Here is a 22,423-nt window from a genome sequence, read left to right as displayed (position 1 = left end):
ACAGAGGGAAAAGACTTCCCAAGTTGAATGTTTTTTCTTTTCATGGAGGGGGCATTATTAAACATATAAGGGGAAAAATAAATAAATAAATAAATAAATAAATAAATAAATGGGGGGGGGAAGGAAGGGAGGGAAGCCTACTTACCCATCAGTCTTAACCGCAGGGGATGTGGAGAACTCGCATTAACTTCTGTCCTTAGCAGCTCCTTAGCAATGGCAAATATTTCCTCTGCAGTAGAAATGGTGGACGGAACTGTAGATGCGCGAGTTTTTACTTCAAAATTCACATTCTTCAGCTTGATGGTAACAGTTCTTCCCTACAACACATTCATCACATTAATAAGGAAAGCTTCAGAACTTACAGAAGAAGGTTGTTTGCAGGTTAGAAAAGTTAAGGAAGCCTGTTTGTGTATAAGGATATGAAAGTGTAATCAGCTATTTATAAACATGGTCATGAAAACTGTCATAATTAAAATCCATGTCTGAAAAAATCATTTAGCATATAATTACTATTCCCCCCTCAATTAATTAAAACTACTTTCATATGAAGGGCAAAGTTAACCAATCACCTTTACTTTCACTGTACATCTCTCCCTATGGTAACTCCGGTTCGAAAGTCGAGGGAATGAACAGCCCACACTCACTGCATGGCAACCACATGCCAGAGTGCTCCGCTAGACACCCGTAGGGATCACCTTTATGGCTAGTGTCTTGAGGACACGAGGCTTCAGTGGGGGAGGACTGGTGACATGTGAGTATTTCCTTGAGGTGTGTGGAAGGAACTGGCAGCTGTTTCACTTGAGGGTACGTTCAACTCCTGACTCATTTCCTGCCTCATGAAGAATCAGTAACTTCAGGCAGCAGAGCCTATGAAACATCCCCTTACCAGGTGATGACGTGACAGGAGAGGATGGGAAGGCCACTCCAACTCTGTGCTAGTCTTCATAAATGGCTTCAGCCTATGACGTGGGACAAATGCGACAGTGGCATTCTACAGGGCACGTGGCCAGTGTTATCAAGACTGCCAGTTTTACAAAGAGGGAAAGGCTATCAAACTCGCAGAGCAGCCTAGGGAGACAGGACACTGGTCACCATGTGGCTCCATGGAGAGAATCAGTAGGAAGTCAAGAGCAAGCCAAAGGCAGCCTGAAGCTTGGCTAACAGCAAGTGCTGATGTCACTTTCTAGTTTGACAAATATCTACGGTGGTAGGAAATGTAACAGTCGAGGGAACTGGGAGAGAGGGATAATGGAAATCTCTATATTCTTTTGGAAACAATCCTATAAATCTGAAATGATTCTAAAATTAAAAGTGCATTAAGAAACTCAAAAAGAAACTATTTTATACTCAAGCTAGAGAAGAGTTTGAAGTAAAATTGCTCAAATGCTCCAATTTTCTGCAATAACTTTTTAATACTTTTATATTACACTTTGTAATAACTAACTCGGGCTTGTGGGGACTGAGGAAATACTAAATGTGGACTCTTCTGAAGGAAGATTGCAAACCCAGCAGTTCAGAGCATTCCAGGCTGCTGTTCTCAGTGTGTTTAGCAAGCAGGATTAGAGCCCTGGAATACAGCACCGGTGCTACAAGGTCACTGTCTCAATGAGCAAAACCGTCAAGAATGATGAGAAAATGACTTATGATCGAAGGACACAGTTGTAGAGCAAGCCTTCCCTTTGCCTTTGTCTCTCCTGACATGTGACTCTAATGCAGTAGCCATAATCTAGCAAGTGACTCTAATGTGGTAGCAATGATCTAATGTATGACTCTAATGTAGTAGCAATGATCTAGTGTGTGACTCTAATGTAGTAGCAATGATCTAGCATGTAACTCTAATGTAGTAGCAATGATCTAGTATGTAACTCTAATGTAGTAGCAATGATCTAACATGTGACTCTAATGTAGTAGCAATGATCTAGCATGTAATTGTAATGTAGAAGCAATAATCTAAAGTGTGACTCTAATGTAGTAGCAATGATCTAGCATGTAATTGTAATAAAGAAGCAATGATCTAGTGTGTGACTCTAATGTAGAAGCAATGATCTAGCATGTAATTGTAATGTAGAAGCAATGATCTAGAGTGTGGCTCTCATGTAGTAGCAATGATCTTGTGTGTGGCTCTAAAGTAGAAGCAATAATCTAGGGTGTGACGCTCATGTAGTGTTAAGGGTACAAAGCTGCCCTTCATCTCCCTGGAGCCATTTCAGTGACATTTCAGTGTCACAAATAGCCTTTCATGGAGTGACCTCATCACAGATCTCTCACACAGACGTCAAACTCATTTTGTTTCTGGTTCGTGGGAATAGGAATGTTCTATTTTATTTGTCTATAGTTTTAATAAATGTGTGCTCTCTTCACTCAGAGTAGTATCCTATAATGAAAAAACAAAACAAAAACAAAACCTCAAGCCACCCACAGAAACCCAGTACCTTAAGGCCTTCCTTCTGGAGATCGCGGGCGAGCTCAGCGCACAGTTCTTGGCACAAGCTGTACTGCTCCTCTGTCTTACTTATCTCACTGAACGTCCTGGAGAAACAAGAAAGAGATTGGTGTACAATGTGAAACTACAGCTGAGTGACTTGGTAATGATAGAGTATATTCAATTAAAGTTTTCACATAACCTAACACATAATTAAGTAAAAATATCTGTATAAATGATAAAAAGCCATTTGCATAGGCACACTGATTAGTAAAAAAAAAAAAAAATCCCAATGTTATGTTCTCTTTTTAGGATATGTTCTCCCTTTGTAGCCCCGGCTGGACTAGAACTTGCCGTGTAGAGCAAGCTGCCCCGAGTTCATGGAGATCAGCTGATCTCTCCCTCCACAGTGCTAGGATCAAGGGTGTGAGCACTGTGCCTGTGCCCAGACCTCATCCATTTTTAACTGCCACATTGCCGCCTTCTTATTGTGTGCTCTTCCATATTGGAGAAGCTAGCTTCTTAGACCTGAGTGTGAACTGGGACCTTCCTCCCTAGTTCCATTCCAAACTTGATGCCCTAAAGCATTTTTGAAGATCCAAGGAAAGTTTTCAGAAAAGGGGGGGAATAAAAAAACAAACCACCACCACCATCAACAACAAAAACAATGAAACCAGGTAGTGATCCTACATGGCTCAATAGAACGTTGATGTTTTGAGGAAATAATTGAGGAGCTTTTAAAATACACATATTTCTCCCTAAACAAAGAGATTTTATATGACTCCAGACAAGATTCTAAGCCCCCAACACTAGACAATCTCTAAGCCAGTGGCTTTCAGCCTATGGGCTGTGACCCTTTTGGAAGTTGACCGCCCCTGTCATGGCAGTTTCTGAGAACCATCGGAAAACACAGATATTTACATTACAATTCATAACAGTAGCAAATTTACAGTTATGAAGCATTAATAAAAATAATTTAATGGTTGGGGGGTCAGCACAGCCTGAGGAACCGCACTTAAAGGGCTGCAGCATCAGGAAGGCCGAGGCCCGCTGCCAGGCTTTCCTCTAACAATGTCACCGCAGGTCCCATCCTTGAGCTGAAACTCTTAAGAAGGAAGCTTTGGATTGCAGTATTTCTTGCTTTTAATTTGTTTTGTAATATCTGTTTGTGCAGAGTGAGATGACCTCAGATGGGAGCCAGGTTTAAGAAGGAAATTCCCTTATATTCGTATACACCTTACACATGGTGTTCCAATGATCTGTGTGACTGCAACCCGTCCCATAAAGTGAGGGCAAAGTTCCCACGCGTGACACGGCGTCTCAGGAAGGTGGGATGGGGAGCATTTCAGACTTCTGAAATTTGATTCAGACATGCTTGCAACATGTAACTTAAAACCTCTGCTCAGGTACTGGCCAATATCTGAAGCTACTGGAACTCCCACAGTAAGGTCTTAGGATTGTCAAGGAAACATCTAATTGTTCTTATAAAGAAGGTTGGAATTCCCAGTGTTTAGTTTTCCCTAAGCAGGAGTAACATGAGCATTAAACATATAAACGCTGGCCATGTTGTCTACTGAGAGTATTGCAACCAAATACAGTGTATGAGCGTAAGTACTGGGAAGCTTCTGTACTGTAGTGAGACGTTACTAAAAGTGAACTTGAAGCAGTTTAACATACAGCAAATCCTACGTCACTAACTTTATTGTTATTTACATAAAAGACAAGTGTTACCTTTCGACGCTCATGCTTTTTCTTTCTCCATCCCTTGAAATGAGAAAAAAGAAAAAAGGCTTATTTCTATCTCAAAGAAAACTGAGATAAGAGATAAGAGAATTTAAGATACCCGTTTTAACTAACTAATTAGTCAGTTTTATGTGTGAGGCTGTTTTGCCTGTATGTGTGTGTGTTTAGTGCTCACAGACATCAGAAAAGGGCGCTGTATCTCCTGAAACTGGAGCCACCATCTGTGAGTCACCATGTGGGTGTGCTAGGCATCCAAACCAAGTCCTCTGGAACAATGGCCAGTGCTTTTAACTGCTGAGCCACCTCTACAGCCCCCCACCCCCAACATTCCCTTTAAATACATATCTTAATAATATAGCATTCAAAAATATGTACCTTGCAAAACCCACTGAGGGTTTCTTTTAAATCTAAAAATGAAACTGTCACTATGACATAAATAGATAAGATAATTAATTTGATTTTATGTTCATGGATCAAGTCTATATCAATAGTAGACAACATTAAAAATAGGTATATAACTTGCTTCTGTTAAAGTCTGAATACTAAAATACACAACGTATGGAAATAAGCAGCAGCACAACAGAGTCAGCCACAGCATACATGTGCCTCCTACATAGTAAGTCAACGGGGCTTCAGTCGGGGGCTGACACAGCAAGTCCTCTCCTACAGGGCGCTCAGGTCCCATTCAGAATTTGGTATATGATGATGACTAAGGATCTAAAACTACTTTGACTGGACTCTAGGTACTCTGATAGCAGACACTGAACTAAAGAACCTGAAGTAACAAGGGCTTTATTCATTGTCCAGATACTTAATGGATGTACTATGCCTAAACTGCTCGAGCACATAGAGGGAATGAGGAATAAAACAGACCACGTGCTTGTCTGGAGACATTTACACCCCAGTGGATACAAACAAGGATAGATTAAACACAGGGCCTGAGGAGGTAGCTCAGGCATGCAGAGCTCGCCTCATACGACCAAGGCCTTGGGTTTGAGTCCCAACGGTACAAAAACTAAAACCAAAACAAAGCCAATCAAGTAGAAGAAGGAAAGCATAATGGCGGGAGTTCTGTAAAGATAACCCCGGTTATATGGGAAGCTGAGGCAAGGGGACCACAAGTTCAAGGCCAGCCTGGGCTACACAGTGAGTTCAAAATCACCCGGTTAATTTAAGTGAGACTCTATTTCAAAATAACAAGAGAGGTGGCATGTAGCCCAGTGGTAAAGCACATGCCTAACACACGTGAAGTTCAATAAATCACAAGAACCAAAAACAGAGTAAGCAAGCAAGCAAACAAACAAACAACAACAACAACAACAGAAAGGGCAGTGTGTTCAAAAAGGAGACTACCCAGCCTAAAAACCAAAGCAGCACAGGACAACAGGGAACACGGTCTGGGCAGGGAGGGCAGCCACAGCATGTTATAGATGAGCTGTACATTGTTCTATCTAAAAACCTGACTGGCCTCTACCTACCACAGAATAACACCTGCTACACTGTATCAAACTATATTACCTTCAAGTATAATGGGCAAGCAAGATGACCCTATTTGGATTAAATAAGAAACTAGATCATTTACAGTGTTGTGATTTTATCTTCCATGATGTTCACTTCTTCCATGATGTTCACTTGAGATCAAAGTCTCTTAACTCAAGAGAACAAAGGACGCTGGGAGTTGAGGATGACGTTGCCAGCTTTGTTGTCCCGCCTCCTCACTGATAGACAGGGTCTCACTGTGTTTGCAGCCTGGGCTAGCCTCTAACTCATTATCAGACTTTGCAGTTCTTGTAATTAATTTTATCCATATCCTCTTTGATTTTATTGCTGTCCTTTAATTTTAGCGATTATATAGAAATATATATAAAGGAAGTCAGGCATGATGGTATATGTATCTAGTTAATTTCAACATTTAGGTAGTACTGTAACCAGATCTCTCTACACTCTCCCCAGATAACCCAATATAAGGTCTTTTGAAGGTTCACTAACAGGACAGGTCATGATAAACACACTGCCTAGGATTTATCTCATGATTTCCACTCTTCTCCCCTCCTGTCTCTTTTTATTCATCCACAAGAAGCCCACATGAGACAGTGCAGAACAGAGTACAGGACTTTAGTTGTCCCGCCTTCTAAGCCACAGTGGAGCGGCCACCATAGTTTGCATGGTCCACTCCTTCTGCCCTCCAACTCTGGACAACGTCGTCAACCCCACCCTGATCTGCAATGTCCCCTCCCCAACCACGCCCTCATTCTGCCTTTATTTCTTCATCCCTTTCTTTGGTCATTTCTATTTGTCATACTGGTTGTGAACTCCAGCCAGGCAGGACCTTGTCCCACTCACTGCCATCTCAAGGCCAACAGAAGGTGAGCGCTCGGCACTCGCGCTCACACCTGAGGACTAAATGGACTGCAGCTAAGGGTCTGCAAAGGACCACGAAACCTTGCTTAAGAAATAAACTGTGCAATATAAGCCACCTGTCTTTTGTCAGCAACCTGAACACCAACCTGACTCTTACAGTCTGGCAACAGAAGGAAATAGGCAGGAGACAGGAGTAACCATTGTTCCTCTCACCCATTTCCCTTTCTGCAGAAGCCCAGGCCTAGAAGGGAGACATTATCTCCTTTGTCCCACAGGCAAGTGATAACCTTTAGACAGAGGCTAAATTAAAGCAGTCAAAATGAATTTAAAAAACACTTTGAAATCACCTTTATCTCAAAGGTTCAAACTGACACTGAAAAAAACTGACACGATAGTGAAAATGATAAAAAGTTGAATAACTCTGTACAGATACCTTGCCAGGTCTGTTGACCCTAGACCCAGTGCGATGTGAAGGAAATAATGCCAAGATGTTTCAGAGAACAGGAGAGAAAGCAACGCTCTCTGTTGGTAGAGGTCTGTGCAAGTAACAATCCCAAGAGCCATTAACATTTTCTCTGTAACTTTTCCTATTCCAGAAACCTAGAAAAGAATCCATATTTAGCAAAATTGAGTGCGGTATAACATAGATGAACAAGTATTCATAATTTAATGTGTGCATGCATGTCTGACAGGGAATGTTGTTGGTCCTGAGGCTTGAACTCAAAGAGTCTTTTTCTTTTTTAAATAAAGATTTATGTATTTTATGTATGTGAGGACACTGTATGTATGTATGCAGCTATCTCTAGACACACCAGAAGAGGGCATCTGATCCTATTGCAGATGGTTATGAGCCACCATGTGGTTGCTGGGAATTGAACTCAGGACCTCTGGAAGAGCAGCCAGTGCTCTTAACCACTGAGCTATCTCTCCAGCCTGAGAGTCTTAAACATACTAAGTAACTCAACAGTCTGCTGTTGAGTGACATTCTCAGGGGAAAGATTATATCTTCTATTGTTAACAAATGGTATGAATAATATTATTTTTACATGTCATGCAAGAAAACAGTTAATAGAAATAGTTTAATAGAAAATTTTAAAGTCATTTTAAAAAAAGACTGAGGTCAAACAAACTTTGGAAATAGAGCAAACGAAACTTTTTAGTATAATATTTATGAGTCTTTAATATGCTAATACCTACACTCCAAAGGGACACAGAATTTTGTTTTTGACGATTTTTTTTTTTTTTTTGGCTTTTTTAGATTTGGATTTTTTTCGAGACAGGGTTTCTCTGTGTAGCCCTGGCTGTCCTGGAACTCACTCTGTAGACCAGGCTGACCTCGGACTCAGAAATCCACCTGCCTCTGCCTTCCAGAGTGCTGGGAGTACAGGCGTGCGCCGCCACCGCCGCCACCATCACCCCCCAGCTTGTTTTTGACAAAATTAAACCAAAGTACTACACTATCTCTAAAATGATAAAACTTTATTTTTTAACAATTGAACTGTATACTACATGATAGCCTAGAGTCTGTTCAAAATAACAGACAAGATGGAATTTGAATAGGGTATCGCTCAATGCTCAAGAAAAAAGGCTGCAGCCAAGATCACAGTGTTAACGATTCCTGGATGCTATATCCATATAGTAGTTTTTTCTAAATTATGAATGAATAGATGTTTCTAAAGTAAGGTATAAATATTGGTGATATTTTAAAATCTAATTTAAAACTCATTACTTATATAATAATTTAAAAATCCTTAAATGTAAGAGTAAAGAAGACAAAGAGTACAAAAATTCAGAAGCTATAAATAATAAAATATGCCATTTCTGGAACCTTGTGGGAAAAATTTACCATTTTAGAGATGGTGAAGTACTTTGGTTCAATTTCACCAAAAACAAAATTCTAACTCCCTTGTGAGTTCACACCCACTCACCCAGCAGCGATGAGCCTGGAAGTTAAGACAGCAGAGGTAATGGCTGCCGCACCCCTACAAGTGCTCCTTCTAGGTCCTTTCTCCTAGGCAGGGATGGGATGCCTCTCACTCTTGCTTCCTTTACGCTCTCCCTCAGCAGGGCCTCTTAAACATTACTTTCAGAGTTCCACAGAAAGTTTCAAGTGCACATCCAACCACCCAGTGGGGTTCCCGCATGCTAGCTATGATTTTACAAATGTAATTTGTAAAGCAACGATCATTACCACCGGACAGTGGTTCTCAACCTTCCTAACGGTGTGACTCTTTAATGCACGTCTGTATGCTGTGGTGAACCCCAAACGCATGCTTCTTTTATGACTCATGATCCAAATATGTGATATGCAGGGCATCTGGTCTGTGACTCCCAGAGGGGTTGAGAACTGCTGGGGCTCGAGCTCTTCTGCACGATTCAGTATATACTCACGTGCTAGTTTTCTACAAGGCCTTACCTTCCTAATCGGCAAGTCCTTGATGAAGTCCATCACCGCGCGCCTGCTGGGGAGGATTTGGTACTGTCCGTTTGGCTTATTCTTATCACTGCACACTTTTGCTAGCATTGTGTTGGGGGCAATGCCTGAAAAGGAAGAGCACCCCATTCACCCCAAACAGCAACCATAGAGGGTTAATTACGTGATCAGGAGATGGAAGATAAAGCAAATGCTCTGGAATGACACTTAAACAGGCCATCCGGGGGCCGACAATCTCCCCAGGACTTTCTGAGGTTTTTGGAAAACGGAATAGATCAGCTGTAGCAGCAGGTGACATGAGAAATGGCTCAGCCCCCACATCTCTGGAATCCAGGAGTAACTTCTAAACCAAGCAATATTAAGTATCATTACTTTACTTATGTCTCTACTAGGAATAAAGGATTATTTTAGCGGATTCTTATTTATTTTTCAGGAAAGGTCTAGAATATAGTTGATGATAGTGCTTAATTGTTAAAAAGCTTTTCTCAATGTAAATTTTCTACACTAAAAAATTAAGTATTTTGACTTATATTAAAAGCAACAATAATACAAATCTTTAGTATTACAAAAATGTAGTCGTTAGTGTTGCAAAGCAAACCACCACACAAGATGTTTTACATGTCTAGGAGTCTTATCAAAACAATTTATAGTAGGTGTATGTAAATATATTCATTAATAGTTCATTTTGTTTTTTATAGATATTTTCTTAAAGCTGATTATACTTTGGAACAAAAAAACATTAACCTGGTCACACACATCTTTGAGATAATGCAGCAGCTTTTTGACAATGGTGCAGCCATTGTTAGTCCCTCTGCTGAGTCCCCACGATGCTCCTGGGGACACTGATTCATGTAAACTGAGGGACACTGCTGGCCTTCTTTACTTTTTTATTTCTTTTTTTTGTTTGTTTTTTTAACCAGACAATCTTAAGTCACTACGCTGCAAGTTGATCTTTTTCTTGGAGGAAGTGAGGAGAGGTTTGCTAACCTGCATTTATGTTAGGTTGTCTCCTACAAAGTAGTCTGGGACAAGTGCCAATCAAATATGCTATGCAAATTCAACAAAAATACATTTTTCACTTAAGGATCACTAGTCTAGACTTATGATAGCTCTTTTGCCTTGGGGCATAGGCATTTTGCTTAATTACGGCTTGCCTGTAGGTTTAGTGAGCTTCAGGAGGTAAAAGTCCCCAGCAGCCAAATCCAATGTCACCTTCTACTCTACAATGAGGAACGGCTGGCTACCATTAATATCCCTTTAAATTCAGGAACTTTCCCCTGTGTCCATGTCCTCCAGAGTCTTCCCCAGTTTCTTTTTGATTAGTTTCAGTGTGTCAGGTTTTATGTGGAGGTCCTTGATCCATTTGGAGTTGAGCTTAGTACAAGGAGATAAGAATGGATCGATTCACATTCATCTGCATGCTGACCTCCAATTGAACCAGCACCATTTGTTGAAAAGACTATCTTTTTTCCACTGGATGCTTTCAGCTCCTTTGTCGAAGATCAAGTGACCATAGGTGTGTTGGTTCATCTCTGGGTCTTCAATCCTATTCCATTGATCCGCTTGCCTGATATTGTACCAATACCATGCAGTTTTTATCACTATTGCTCTGTAGTAAAGTTTAAAGTCTGGGATACTGAATCCCCCTGAAGTTCTTTTACTGTTGAGAATAGTTTTAGCTATCCTGGGTTTTTTGTTATTCCAGATGAATTTGAGAATTGCTCTTTCTAGCTCTATGAAGAACTGGGTTGGGATTTTTATAGGGATAGCATTGAATCTGTAGATTGCCTTTGGCAAGATGGCCATTTTAACTATATTAATCCTGCCAATCCACGAGCATGGAAGATTTTTCCATTTTCTGAGATCTTCTTCGATTTCCTTCTTCAGAGATCTGAAGTTCTTGTCATATAGGTCTTTCACTTGTTTGGTTAGAGTCACCCCAAGATACTTTATGCTGTTCATAGCTATTGTGAAGGGAGTCATCTCCCTAATTTCTTTCTCAGTCTGCTTATCCTTTGAATATATAAAGGCTACTGATTTGCTTGCGTTGATTTTGTAGCCAGCCACTTTGCTGAAGTTGTTTATCAGCTGTAGGAGTTCTGTAGTAGAGTTTTTAGGGACACTTAAGTATACGATCATATCATCTGCAAATAGTGATAGTTTGACTTCTTCCTTTCCAATTTGTATCCCTTTGACTTCCTTATGTTGTCTAATTGCTCTAGCTAGGACTTCAAGAGCTATATTGAAAAGATATGGAGAAAGGGGGTAGCCTTGTCTCATCCCTGATCTCAGTGGGATTGCTTCAAGTTTCTCTCCATTTAGTTTGATGTTGGCTACCGGTTTGCTGTATATTGCTTTAAGATCAAGAATTGACAAATGGGACCTCATAAAACTACAAAGTTTCTGTAAGGCAAAGGACACTGTCAAAAGGACAAAACGTCAACCAACAGATTGGGAAAGGATCTTCACCAACCCTAAATCCGACAGAGGGCTAATATCTAATATATACAAAGAACTCAAGAAGGTAGAACCCAGAGAACCAAATAACCCCATTAAAAAGTGGGGTACGGAGCTAAACAAAGAATTTTCACATGAAGAACTTCGGAGGGCTGAGAAACACCTTAGGAAATGTTCAACATCATTAATCATTAGGGAAATGCAAATCAAAACAACCCTGAGATTTCACCTCACACCAGTCAGAATGGCTAAGGTCAAAAACTCAGGAGACAGCAGGTGTTGGCGAGGATGTGGAGAAAGAGGAGCACTTCTCCGCTGCTGGTGGGATTGCAAGATAGTGCAACCACTTTGGAAATCAGTCTGGCGGTTCCTCAGAAAACTGGGCATGGCACTTCCGGAGGACCCTGCTATACCACTCCTGGGCATATATCCAGAGGATTCTTCAGCATGCAATAAGGACACAGGCTCCACTATGTTCATAGCAGCCCTATTTGTAGTAGCCAGAAGCTGGAAAGAACCTAGGTGTCCTTCAACGGAGGAATGGATACAAAAAATGTGGTATATATACACAATGGAGTACTATTCAGCCATTAGAAACAATGAATTCATGAAATTCTTAGACAAATGGATGGAGTTGGAGAACATCATATTAAGTGAGGCAACCCAGTCTCAAAAGATCAATCATGGTATGCACTCACTGATAAGTGGATATTAGCCTAGAAACTTTGTATACCCAAGACATAATCCACAAATTAAATGATGTCCAAAAAGAATGGAGGAGTGGCCCTTGGTTCTGGAAAGACTCAGTGCAAGAGTATAGGGGAATTCCAGAACAGGGAAGCGGGAAGGGGTAGATGGAGGAACAGGGGGACGGAAGAGGGCTTATGGGACTTGTGGGGAGTGGGGACCCAGAAAAGGGGAAATCATTTGAAATGTAAATAAAAAATATATCAATAAAAAAAATATCCCTTTAAATACCTGCACTGGCTGTCAGGGTTGTTTTTTGTTCAATTCTGAAGCGAATTTCCTTTACCACTTCCTCAGCTGATGTTCCAAAAACAACTGGATTTGGGGCTATTTGAGGATTGTTTTGTTCTTCAGAGTTCAGTTGGAAAGGACTTCCTTGGGGTTGCAAATCAGGAGGACTATCTTCAAAAAGCAGCGGGGAGATGGACCGTTCGTACTCAGTCAGCTGGTTAGCTTCCTGTCGGGGTGCATCTAAATCACACACAGGAACAGGAAGTCAGCTTCAGCTTAAGAAGTCCACACGTCTTAAGTTAGGTTTCACTCCATCCACTCATTTTCTCAATGCTTCTCACCCATGTCCCACTCACTCCATTGTGTGATTTTTGTCCTCTCTCCCCTTCTCCCGGCCCCCGCCTTTCTGTGTGTGCACACTTGTCTGTCTGTTGAAACAGTCTGTCTGTTAGCCCGCACTGGCCTCAGTTCTCCACGGAGCCCACACTGGCCCACCATGCCCTTGAACTCCTGCTGCCTGCTGCCCGAGCCTTGGACGAGTGGGATCGGGCATCAGTGCCACCTCTCCCCTACACCGCTGAGAACAAAGCAGTTCAGTTTTCTCCATAGAAGCCACAGTAAGAAATGCTATCATTTATCTTTTGTAGCTATTTAATAAAGAAAGACAACGCTGTCTGGCTTTCCTTAAAAAGAGCTGCATCCATTTCTTTAGTGCATGTTTTAAAGGAAATATTTTAGGTAAAACTCATTAACTTACGACATTCATTACATTTTCTTTAAGCATAAATTTAAATTTATATTTTCTAAAGTGAAAATATTTTTTACTTTATTTTTCTATAAGGAGAAAAGGAACCTTCTTAAGTTAGGAATGAGAAAGGAGGAAAGGCATTAAACAGCAGGAATAATTGCAACCAAAATTAACCTTTGTTTGCATTGGAAGAGGAAGAGAACTCTTTATTCATGGAAGAAACTCTGAAAATATTAAAATACTCAGAAATGTTTCTCTTCAAATGCTGATTCCACTTTTAACTTGTTTACTAACAAAATCTTACTTTCATTGAGCTTGCCTTTGCTATAAATGACATTACTCCTGAAAGCAGAACTTCTTTATACAAATCCTTAGTCTGATCCAACTAACGAAGGTCCAAATTTAAGGCAAAAAGTGCAATCACCATACCCTGGAAACCATGCCTGTTAAGAAGTGGAGTAATTGGGCACACTGGCGCGTGCCTGTGATCCCAGGACCCAGAACATGGGAGGGTGAGACAGGAGGATGACAGTACTAAAAATATTCACATGAATAATTCCACTAAAAACTGTTCTCTAAGCATAAAATATGATAAAAACAATTTAAATGTATTTATAAGATTAACAACAGTTTTCTCATTCAATTTTATAACACATATATTTCCCAAATCAATGTAAATACAGAAGCAACCATTACATTCTTTTTTTTTTTTTTTTTTTTTTTTTTTTTAAAGCATAGGTTATCCTCACATTAACTATGCCCCTTGTCCAGGCTGGTCTTGAACACCTAATTCTATTGAACTTCCATACGAAGTTGAGGGCATTTTCCTTAAAAATGAACTTGGTGTTTAGAAAATGTTTGTAGAAAGCTGGGTGGTTGCATACACTTTTAAGCCCAGTTCTGGGGAAGCAGAGGCAGCCGGGTTTCTGTGAGTTCCAGGACAGCCAGAGCTGTCTCTTAGAGAGAGACAGACAGAAAGAGAGAGAGAGAGAGAGAGAGAGAGAGAGAGAGAGAGAGAGAGAGGAGAGAGAGAATGTTCACAGGTATTATGTAAATAATATAACAGTATACTTGATTAGTTTCAACCTTTAATTATGGTGTGTAGTTGCTTTATAGGTAGAAATCCTCGAAACTGAATCTGCAGGCCACACACAGTATAACCTATTCTCACCACACCTCTGCTTCAGCCATTCCCATTTTCACATTCTGATTTTTAAACTTCAGAGCAACTTGGGAGGAGTAAGAGGATGGGACAGCTGAAACCAGGGATACCCAGAAGCCCTTTCTTCCAGTCGGCTGCACAGAAGTCAAGGTAAAGGGCTACAGCCAGGATATCCTGGCCAGGCACTCTCTACTCTGGGAAGCAACGCTGCTGTCCCTGGTGTACGGCAGAGCTGCGGCAGAGCGACTGGGGCGTCCTTTCAACCCTTGCTGTGTTCTACTTCTGTGTGGCCTGGCTGTGTAACCAGCTGCTGAAGTGGTTTCTTCCTCCTGAATGAAACTCCTTCACGCTCTCCATGACTGAGGCAAGCAGAGCAACAAACCAGACTAGAGCCCTCCATGGGGACTGCAAGCACTCAGGTGTGAGCGTCTGAATTTCCTACATAGCCTGACACTTGCCAGCTAGATTCATATGGCAAAGCAGAAATAAAACAATGCTTAATATTCTATTTGCAAATAAGGACAATAGTTCACCACCTATTTCTAGAGACAAAGAATCTTTTATAAAAGGGCAAATAGGAAGATGTCTGACTTTAGAGAAAGATCCATCAATCACCTCTCACTTGCAATATTCTGTAAATACAAGGTTTGGTGTTATTAAGAGTGCAGCCCACAGGGAATTTTGTCTAAGAAACGGAAATTAAATCACTTCATTTGCTTAAGAAATAGATGAGGAGAGCGCTGGTGACTGATGGGACGTCACCTCATCATCGTGAGCTCAGACACTGAAAGGAGCGTCGGCAGAGTAGGTCACTTACCTTAAGCACACAGCATTTATAAACAGGAGGCAAGAGTAACTGTTGAGGGGGTGCTTAAAATCAATCAGTGGTTTCCCTCTCCTCCTCTCATAAATGCTAAGAAACTAAGATAAGCATCAGATTTGTATGGCTATTGCACAAACAATAAGGTTACACCAAAAGAGAAAGTCCTTTTGTTGTTGTTCCAAGCTTCTGTGTTTAGAAACTATTATTCTCTTTTTTTGATGTTTCCATCAAAGAAAGAAGAGAGCCTAGCCCCCTAGGAAATAAGGTAACGAGGCTTTGATTTGATGTCTGCGTTAGACTTGCTGCAAACAAGTCGAGCTCCTGACAGTGTGAGTCTTAGAATTTCATGTTGCTGGATGTGGCGGCCCAAGCCTTTAGCCTGGTCTACACAGTAAGTTCCAGGACAGGTAGGGCTCAGAGAAATGTAGAAAAACCCTGTCTCAAAAAACAAAAAATAAAATCCAAAAACAAACAAACAAACAAAAAACAAAAAGAGGAAAAAAATTGGATTCCATCGTACAGCCACCATTTTTGTTCGAGGACGTTGCTAGCCTGCTGGCCCACCCTGACTAGCCTAGCCCCTCTGATGCTGTGCAGAAGTGACACACATGAAACGTGGCTGTGGTTTGTGAGTGAATCCTTTGGGGTCACCTTTTCAGTTGGGTGAGCCGTGTTCATGGATTCAAGACAGGTCAGACGTGCAAGTAATAGCCCTTTTGGCAAAGAGACTGGAGGCAGAATGTGCAGGGGGTGGGGGTGCTCGGAGGTAAAGGGCAATGGGAGGGACAATGACAAGGGCAGATCCCCAGAGACCTTGCCTCAGAAAAGAGTGACAGAAGAAGACATCCAGCCCCTCCCCGACGTATCTCAGCAAGGTCTACGGAGAAGAAGAGAGCATTCAGGAATGTCTGCAGGGCTGAAAGCAGCCACACTAATGAATTAGGACTAGATTATAGAAAACCCCAGGAACAAAGAACAATAAAATCACCAAAGGTTTTGGTATGATTCTGGCTAATCTTTTTAAAAATCTGATTCCTACCAACAAGAATGATAACAACAACAAAAGCCACTTTAACCAGAGAGCTCCCCTTCACCTCAATGTAATCAAAATGCTTTGATATTAAGAAAATAACTGTTTTGCAGATAGTCTGAAGAAATCTGTAAATTCTTAAAATCTGGAGATTTAACATTTTCATCTGATTTTTAAAAGAGACTGCATATATTTAATTAAAAAAAACACTGGTATATTTTAAGTTTCTAGTTTTTCATTTTTACAAAGATGAATCTAATCTTATTATATGAATTAGTCAGGTTAATTCAAAGAGCTGCTTTCTGTCACTTTTTAGTTGGTAGTTTTAACACATTGCTTACCGATTTTTCTGTAGTTTCCCATTTTGATGAAATACCTTCTTTTGTCCTCAGGCCAATCCTGCCTTTCCTGTAAGTGCTGTGTTATATTCAAGTAGGCTTCGTCCAGACTCATGGCCATAAAATTGGGATCATATTCAGCAAGTATCTCCTTAACCTTCAAAAAGAACAACAACTAAAAGTTTAAATTTTGCTGCCACAGCAAAACCTCCTGTCTTCTATATCTGAAAAGAAGCACGAATATTCTTACTTTGCAACTATATTAATGATCCTGCAATCAATAGCTCACGGATTTAAGGAATAAATAATTTACTACCAGCAGATATTTGTCAAATTCTCTTTTGCATTAAAATAGATCACAAAAACAGAAGACCATGAAATAGCTTCATCTGAGGCAACGTGAGTCCAGCATCCTATATCTAGAAATACAAGCAAGCCAAATAAATCTCAGACAGTATTCCGGTAGGAAAAGAAAAAAAAATGATTGAGGTTTAAAGTCGCAGTCAGGAAAAGTGGGCAGGACAGTGCTCTCTCTCTCTCCTTTCATTGGTGAAGATGCTTGTTCATTTTAAATAGGAATGTAAAGTACTACCATATTTCAGAGAACAGTACATTTCAGTTAATTATAATAATATGCATAATGCTCATAGAAAATAAAGCTATAATTTACAGTAATCTGGACTGGGAAAGATGATAAATGTAGAGAATAATTGCATGTTTACATTAAATGCTAGATGAAGTTTGGAGTTGCACTGTAACATGAAAGACATACACAAAGATTAGAATCACAGCTAATATGCCTTTCATATGGAACAGCGTTAGGACACAGAAGTGTGGAGGAGTGGGTTTGCTGTTTTTCTTAACTATCAAAGAACTAGATGAAACAAGAGGGAAAATAACCCGGAACATAGAAATGGTCTTCGCTGAATTGTTCCTCACCTAACATTTAAAAGCTATCATATCACTAGAAAACTTTCTATTTTATGTAAAAAAAAAACCCTCTTCTATCTTAACACAATCACGAAAAACAGGGGAAATTTAGAAAATGGTAAAGTGAACCAGCGTACGATTATTCAGAGTGCCTTCCTGAGCTTTGTTCTGGTAGAGGAAACCACTCTGTAGCAGATGCAAACAGTATCTTTCTAGGGAAAGCAACATTCTGAAAAGTCTGTACCTGCCACTAAGGCTCCTAAGACTTGTGGTTAGGAGCCCCTCACTCCCGGGGCCTGGGGCACTGCCACTAGAACTAAAATAGCCAGAGCCCTGGAAACACCAAGCACTTAGCTCTTAGAACTGAAAAGTTTGATGGTCCTCAAACTCATTGGCCAGGCCAGAACCATTACTGTATCCATACTGCATTTACATGTAAACTCATTTGGAATATTAACTAGATAGACATTGCTCAGATTTAAAAATTTGTTTTCTAACTTACATAAATAACCAGATGACAAACAACTGAAAATAATTTAGCACCCATGGTCACACCATCAGAAACTTTACTGTGTAGGATTCAACATCTTTCTTAAAAAAAAAAACTTTATAACATTTTTTTAATTATCAAAGCCTGTACTTAATAGTGTATTTATTTTAACCGATTACAGAAAAAATAACTATCAAAGGTATGTTCCCTTTCCCTGCCACTTTTTCAAAAGTAGGCACAAAGCAATTGATTGAACAGACTGTTTCGAAAGGATAAGTCTGTTTTAATATAGGAGTGACATTTCTAGGGAAAATGAAGTAGAATAAAAATAAGTGAATTTAAAGCCCCCCTCGCATGTCTAAATGGTAGTGAGTGCTGTGCCAGGGCTACAGAGATGGCTCAGTAATTACGAGCACACACTGCTCTTCCAGAGAGCCAGGGTTCAGCTCCTGGCCCATCTCAGGTGTCTCACACCCACCTCTCGGTCTAACTCCAGGAAATCTACTGACGTCATAGACATCTGCACACACATGCCTACCACAAACAGGCACAAATATATACGTGCAATTAAAAATTAATAAAATATATCTTTATGTTAAGACAGATGCTTCCTCCCCCCTTTTTTTTTGAGATACGGTCTCATGTAGCTCAGGCTGGCCTCAAAATGATTAAGTAGTTGAAGCTGGCCTCTACAGTGCAGGAATTCCAGGTCATGCTCAGACAGCAGTTTCTGACCATTTCCATTTTATAACAGCAGTCTAAAAAGTGATGCACACTTGATTTTAACTCAGGATTTAAGTTCCCGTACCGTATGACAGACCCGTTTTATTGAAAATGGAAGAATGATGCCTTTTCACACAGTTCAGAATTTTATTAAGTAAACAAATCTCTGTTCTTTACTCTTTTCAAAGTAAAGGAGCAATCCTTTCCTTAAAGTCTATTTGGCATGACGTGGTCAAGTAGCTGGGAAAGATTATGAAGTAATCAAAGCAACTAATCAAACTAAGTGCATTTTGTTACTGTTTAGAAGCACAGAGACAGGTTTGGGGGCCACGCCTACAACCCTAGCACTCAAGAGTTTAAGGTTAGCCTGAGCTACACAGTGAGTTCCAGGACAGCCTGGAACAAGACAAACACCAATAAATAATAATAATAATAATAATAATAATAATAATAAACGTATTTAGAATAAATTTAAGTTATTAATGATGAAATTTATAGGTTCTCTATATTAGAAATATTAGATTGTTCTAGAAAAAAATCATACATGGAAAAATATTGAAAATTAACTTATGTTATAATTATTAAGGCTGTTCAAAGTTTTGAAAGATTGTGGAGATTTGACAGATTGAGAGTACATGAAAAATACACGGAAAGCAAGTGGCTGGAAAACAGGGTGGTGTGTTTGCACACTGCACACAGCACCCAGCTCCATTCACTACAGGGGAGGCCAACGGGAAACACAATGGTGTGCTCTGCACACAGCTCACCATTCACTACAGGGGAGACCAATGGGAAACACAATGGTGTGCTCTGCACACAGCTCACCATTCACTACAGGGGAGACCAATGGGAAACACAATGGTGTGCTCTGCACACAGCTCACCATTCACTACAGGGGAGACCAATGGGAAACACAATGGTGTGCTCTGCACACAGCTCACCATTCACTACAGGGGAGACCAATGGGAAACACAATGGTGTGCTCTGCACACAGCTCACCATTCACTACAGGGGAGACCAACGGGAAACACAATGGTGTGCTCTGCACACAGCTCACCATTCACTACAGGGGAGGCCAATGGGAAACACAATGGTGTGCTCTGCACACTGTGCCCAGCTCACTGTGGTGAGTCACTATAGGTAAGATCAAACCTTGACAGGCAAAGGCATCTGGAGCTGTCTGGGTGACAGAAAGGCAGTAAAAGGGTTTGGGGTGAGACGTCCACTTACCTCCTTACTCACAGCTCTATATTTGTCGAAGTTTGGGGGCACTATAATAAGTTGTGGGCAGAGCCTCTTAGCAATAAATCCTGGCATGGCTGCACGGACACCAAACCTCCTAGCGTGGTAATTTGAAGTAGCCTGAAAGAAAATGGACCGCATAGGGAAAAATAAACAACCCTAAATGGACAAATCGACCAGTGTATTCATAAGAAGCACACTGCTGAGGTGCATTTTCAATTCAAGGGCACTTCTTTTATAAGCCACTGTCTTGAACCACTTCTTGACTTTCTTAAAAACCATGACCCTGTCTCACTGTTACTTCTAAATTTATAGCATGATACTAGGTAATAAGCAGGACAATGAATAATTCTTCAAAGTGAATGTGGTGGTGGGGATCTGCAATTCCAGCCATTAGGAGTCTCAGGCGGGAGAACTACTAGTTTGAGGTTCAAGGTCATCCAGTTCTACACAGCAAATAATGGCTTTAAATAATTTAAAAAATATTTCTGGTAATTAAGCTTCAATATATATATATATATATATATATATACATATAATACACACATATATAATATATTATATATGTTTTAACTGTAACTAATACATATGTTATATAATATATATATTTAATCCTGGATGATAGTGGATCTAATATGAAACTAATAGTAAATAAAATAGAAAGCTATAAAGTAATAAGAAAATACCAATAGTGTATGTATTATATAAAATAACACATATAGAAAGTATTGGTATAATATAATGCAGAAAGAGGATCTTCATTTAAACTGATTGGGGTCAGAAGTATTTCATATTTAAGTTTTTATATTTGGGAATATTTACATAAGTTTTTTCCAGTTAACCATCCTTGACTGGGAAATCTGAAGTCAAAAATGTCCCAAAATCCAAAATCTTTTTGTGTTTGTGTGCATATATATACATGTGTTTACGTGTATGTATGTGCATGCAAGTGAGGGTCCCAAATCCAAAATTTTTAGAATTGTATTTCATAATGTTTTCGACTAGAGCTGCTTAGCCAGTAGTATACATTTGCCCTATCTGGAACTTACTTTTTATCAGAACAAAAAATTAAAGGCCTAAAATCTGATCAGTAATATTATGTCTCTAAAATGAAGTGCTTAAAAATTTTTTTAAAAAAACTTCAAAATTGAGTTTATTTTTTTAAGGCTTGATTTTTTTTTTCAAAAACACTCTGGCTAGGACATGAGGCTAAAAAACCTGAGAATGAAAACACAAGAGTATTTAATAAATCCTGCTTGTGATGGTGTTTGCCAGTGGTCCTGGTCAAGGGCAGGGCCCTAACATCATCTACAGCAAAGTTTAATAATGAACGGAGCCTTTATCTGGAATTTAATGAGTGCCAGAGAAATGCAGGCCACGCCTATCACATGAAGGAATTATTTCAGAAAAAAAAAATATCAGATTTCCTCTAATCATTTTGAAAAGCCATTACAAAAATCTTGACAGTACTCCAAACTCTGCTGATCTCTGCTCAGTGCTCTGGAAGAGAAAGTGCAGGTGGCACTAGAAAGGCCAAGCGATGCTTAAAATAAAATAAAATAAAACAAAATAAAATAAATAAGTCTTGAGGCCAGAGAGATGGCTCAGTGCTTCAGAGTAATAACTTGTTACTCGTGCAGAGAATCTGGGTTCAGTTCCCATACAGTGAACCCGCACCAGGGCCCACAACCATGGTCCCTCCATCCCCAGGGGACCTAGCACTCTCTTCTGGCTCCTGGAGACACCAGCCATCAGGTGCATTTAGCAATATAGACATATGTGCCGGCACAACACTCATATACATAAAGTAACAATTTATTAATTCTAAGTAAATCTTATAACAATGATATGAAAGCTAAATCTAATGAAGAACCAAAGTTTTGCAAGGCCCTCACATCGTGGGCTTGTGGTACATTGCAAAGAGCAGCTGCGATACCTTTACACTTAACTCTTAGCAGAAGGTGGAGTCTAGTTCCTGCCCAGTGACTTAAACTACAGGAAGGAGGAGATGATGCTGTGGGTCCTGCAGCCTCAGCCTGAAGAGCTTGTAGCTTCCACTCTGGATGCTGATGACTCTGCAGCTACTCTGAAGTACTCAGAGCAATGTTAAGTTGGTAAATTACAGCACTTAGTGTTGGGGCATCACACGGAGACAAGGAAGTCATCACAGTAGAGGTCCCAGACCTGAGTGAATCCATTTTGGATTTCTCAGGTCCCAGATCCCAGTAAACACAGAGCCAACTCACCCCTACTGATCTTCATATAAACTGAAGAATTAGGAGGAAAAACAGGGTTGTCTGTGAAAAAAAGAAGAGGCTGCTTCTGCAGCCCCGGATGCTGCTTTGGGGAAGAAGTGCTGATTCTCAGTGTTAACTCAAAATTTAAAAAAAAAAAAAATCTACCAAAATCACCAAAACATCCTGTGAGCAGCAGACTGGAAGAATAAACCGCATAGTGCCTCTCCCGTGGTACTAAATAAGATTTAATTTTTAGGCTGGGAAGAAAATATGTGAGGGTTTCAAAATCACCCAGTTTAGCTCAA

General features: G+C 40.2%; 1 protein-coding gene across 2 annotated transcripts in view; it reads right to left on the bottom strand.

The window, feature by feature from the left end:
* The window catches only part of Polk (DNA polymerase kappa), a 65,304-nt gene that overhangs the window by 6,016 nt on the left and 36,865 nt on the right, over positions 1–22,423 (bottom strand). For both annotated transcript variants that reach the window (XM_052160064.1, XM_052160063.1), the window contains exons 5-12: positions 19,870–20,001; positions 16,500–16,653; positions 12,396–12,635; positions 8,943–9,067; positions 6,960–7,126; positions 4,154–4,186; positions 2,433–2,529; positions 146–317 (exon numbers count right to left, since the gene is read on the bottom strand). In XM_052160064.1, the coding sequence (XP_052016024.1) occupies positions 146–317; positions 2,433–2,529; positions 4,154–4,186; positions 6,960–7,126; positions 8,943–9,067; positions 12,396–12,635; positions 16,500–16,653; positions 19,870–20,001 (1,120 nt within the window). The remainder of the gene's footprint in view (positions 1–145; positions 318–2,432; positions 2,530–4,153; positions 4,187–6,959; positions 7,127–8,942; positions 9,068–12,395; positions 12,636–16,499; positions 16,654–19,869; positions 20,002–22,423) is intronic.

The sequence above is a fragment of the Apodemus sylvaticus genome, chromosome 16 (assembly GCF_947179515.1).
Source record: "Apodemus sylvaticus chromosome 16, mApoSyl1.1, whole genome shotgun sequence".
Taxonomy (NCBI): domain Eukaryota; kingdom Metazoa; phylum Chordata; class Mammalia; order Rodentia; family Muridae; genus Apodemus; species Apodemus sylvaticus.
The sequence above is the reverse complement of the archived record's forward strand: the minus strand, read 5'-3'. Positions and strand labels throughout refer to the sequence as shown.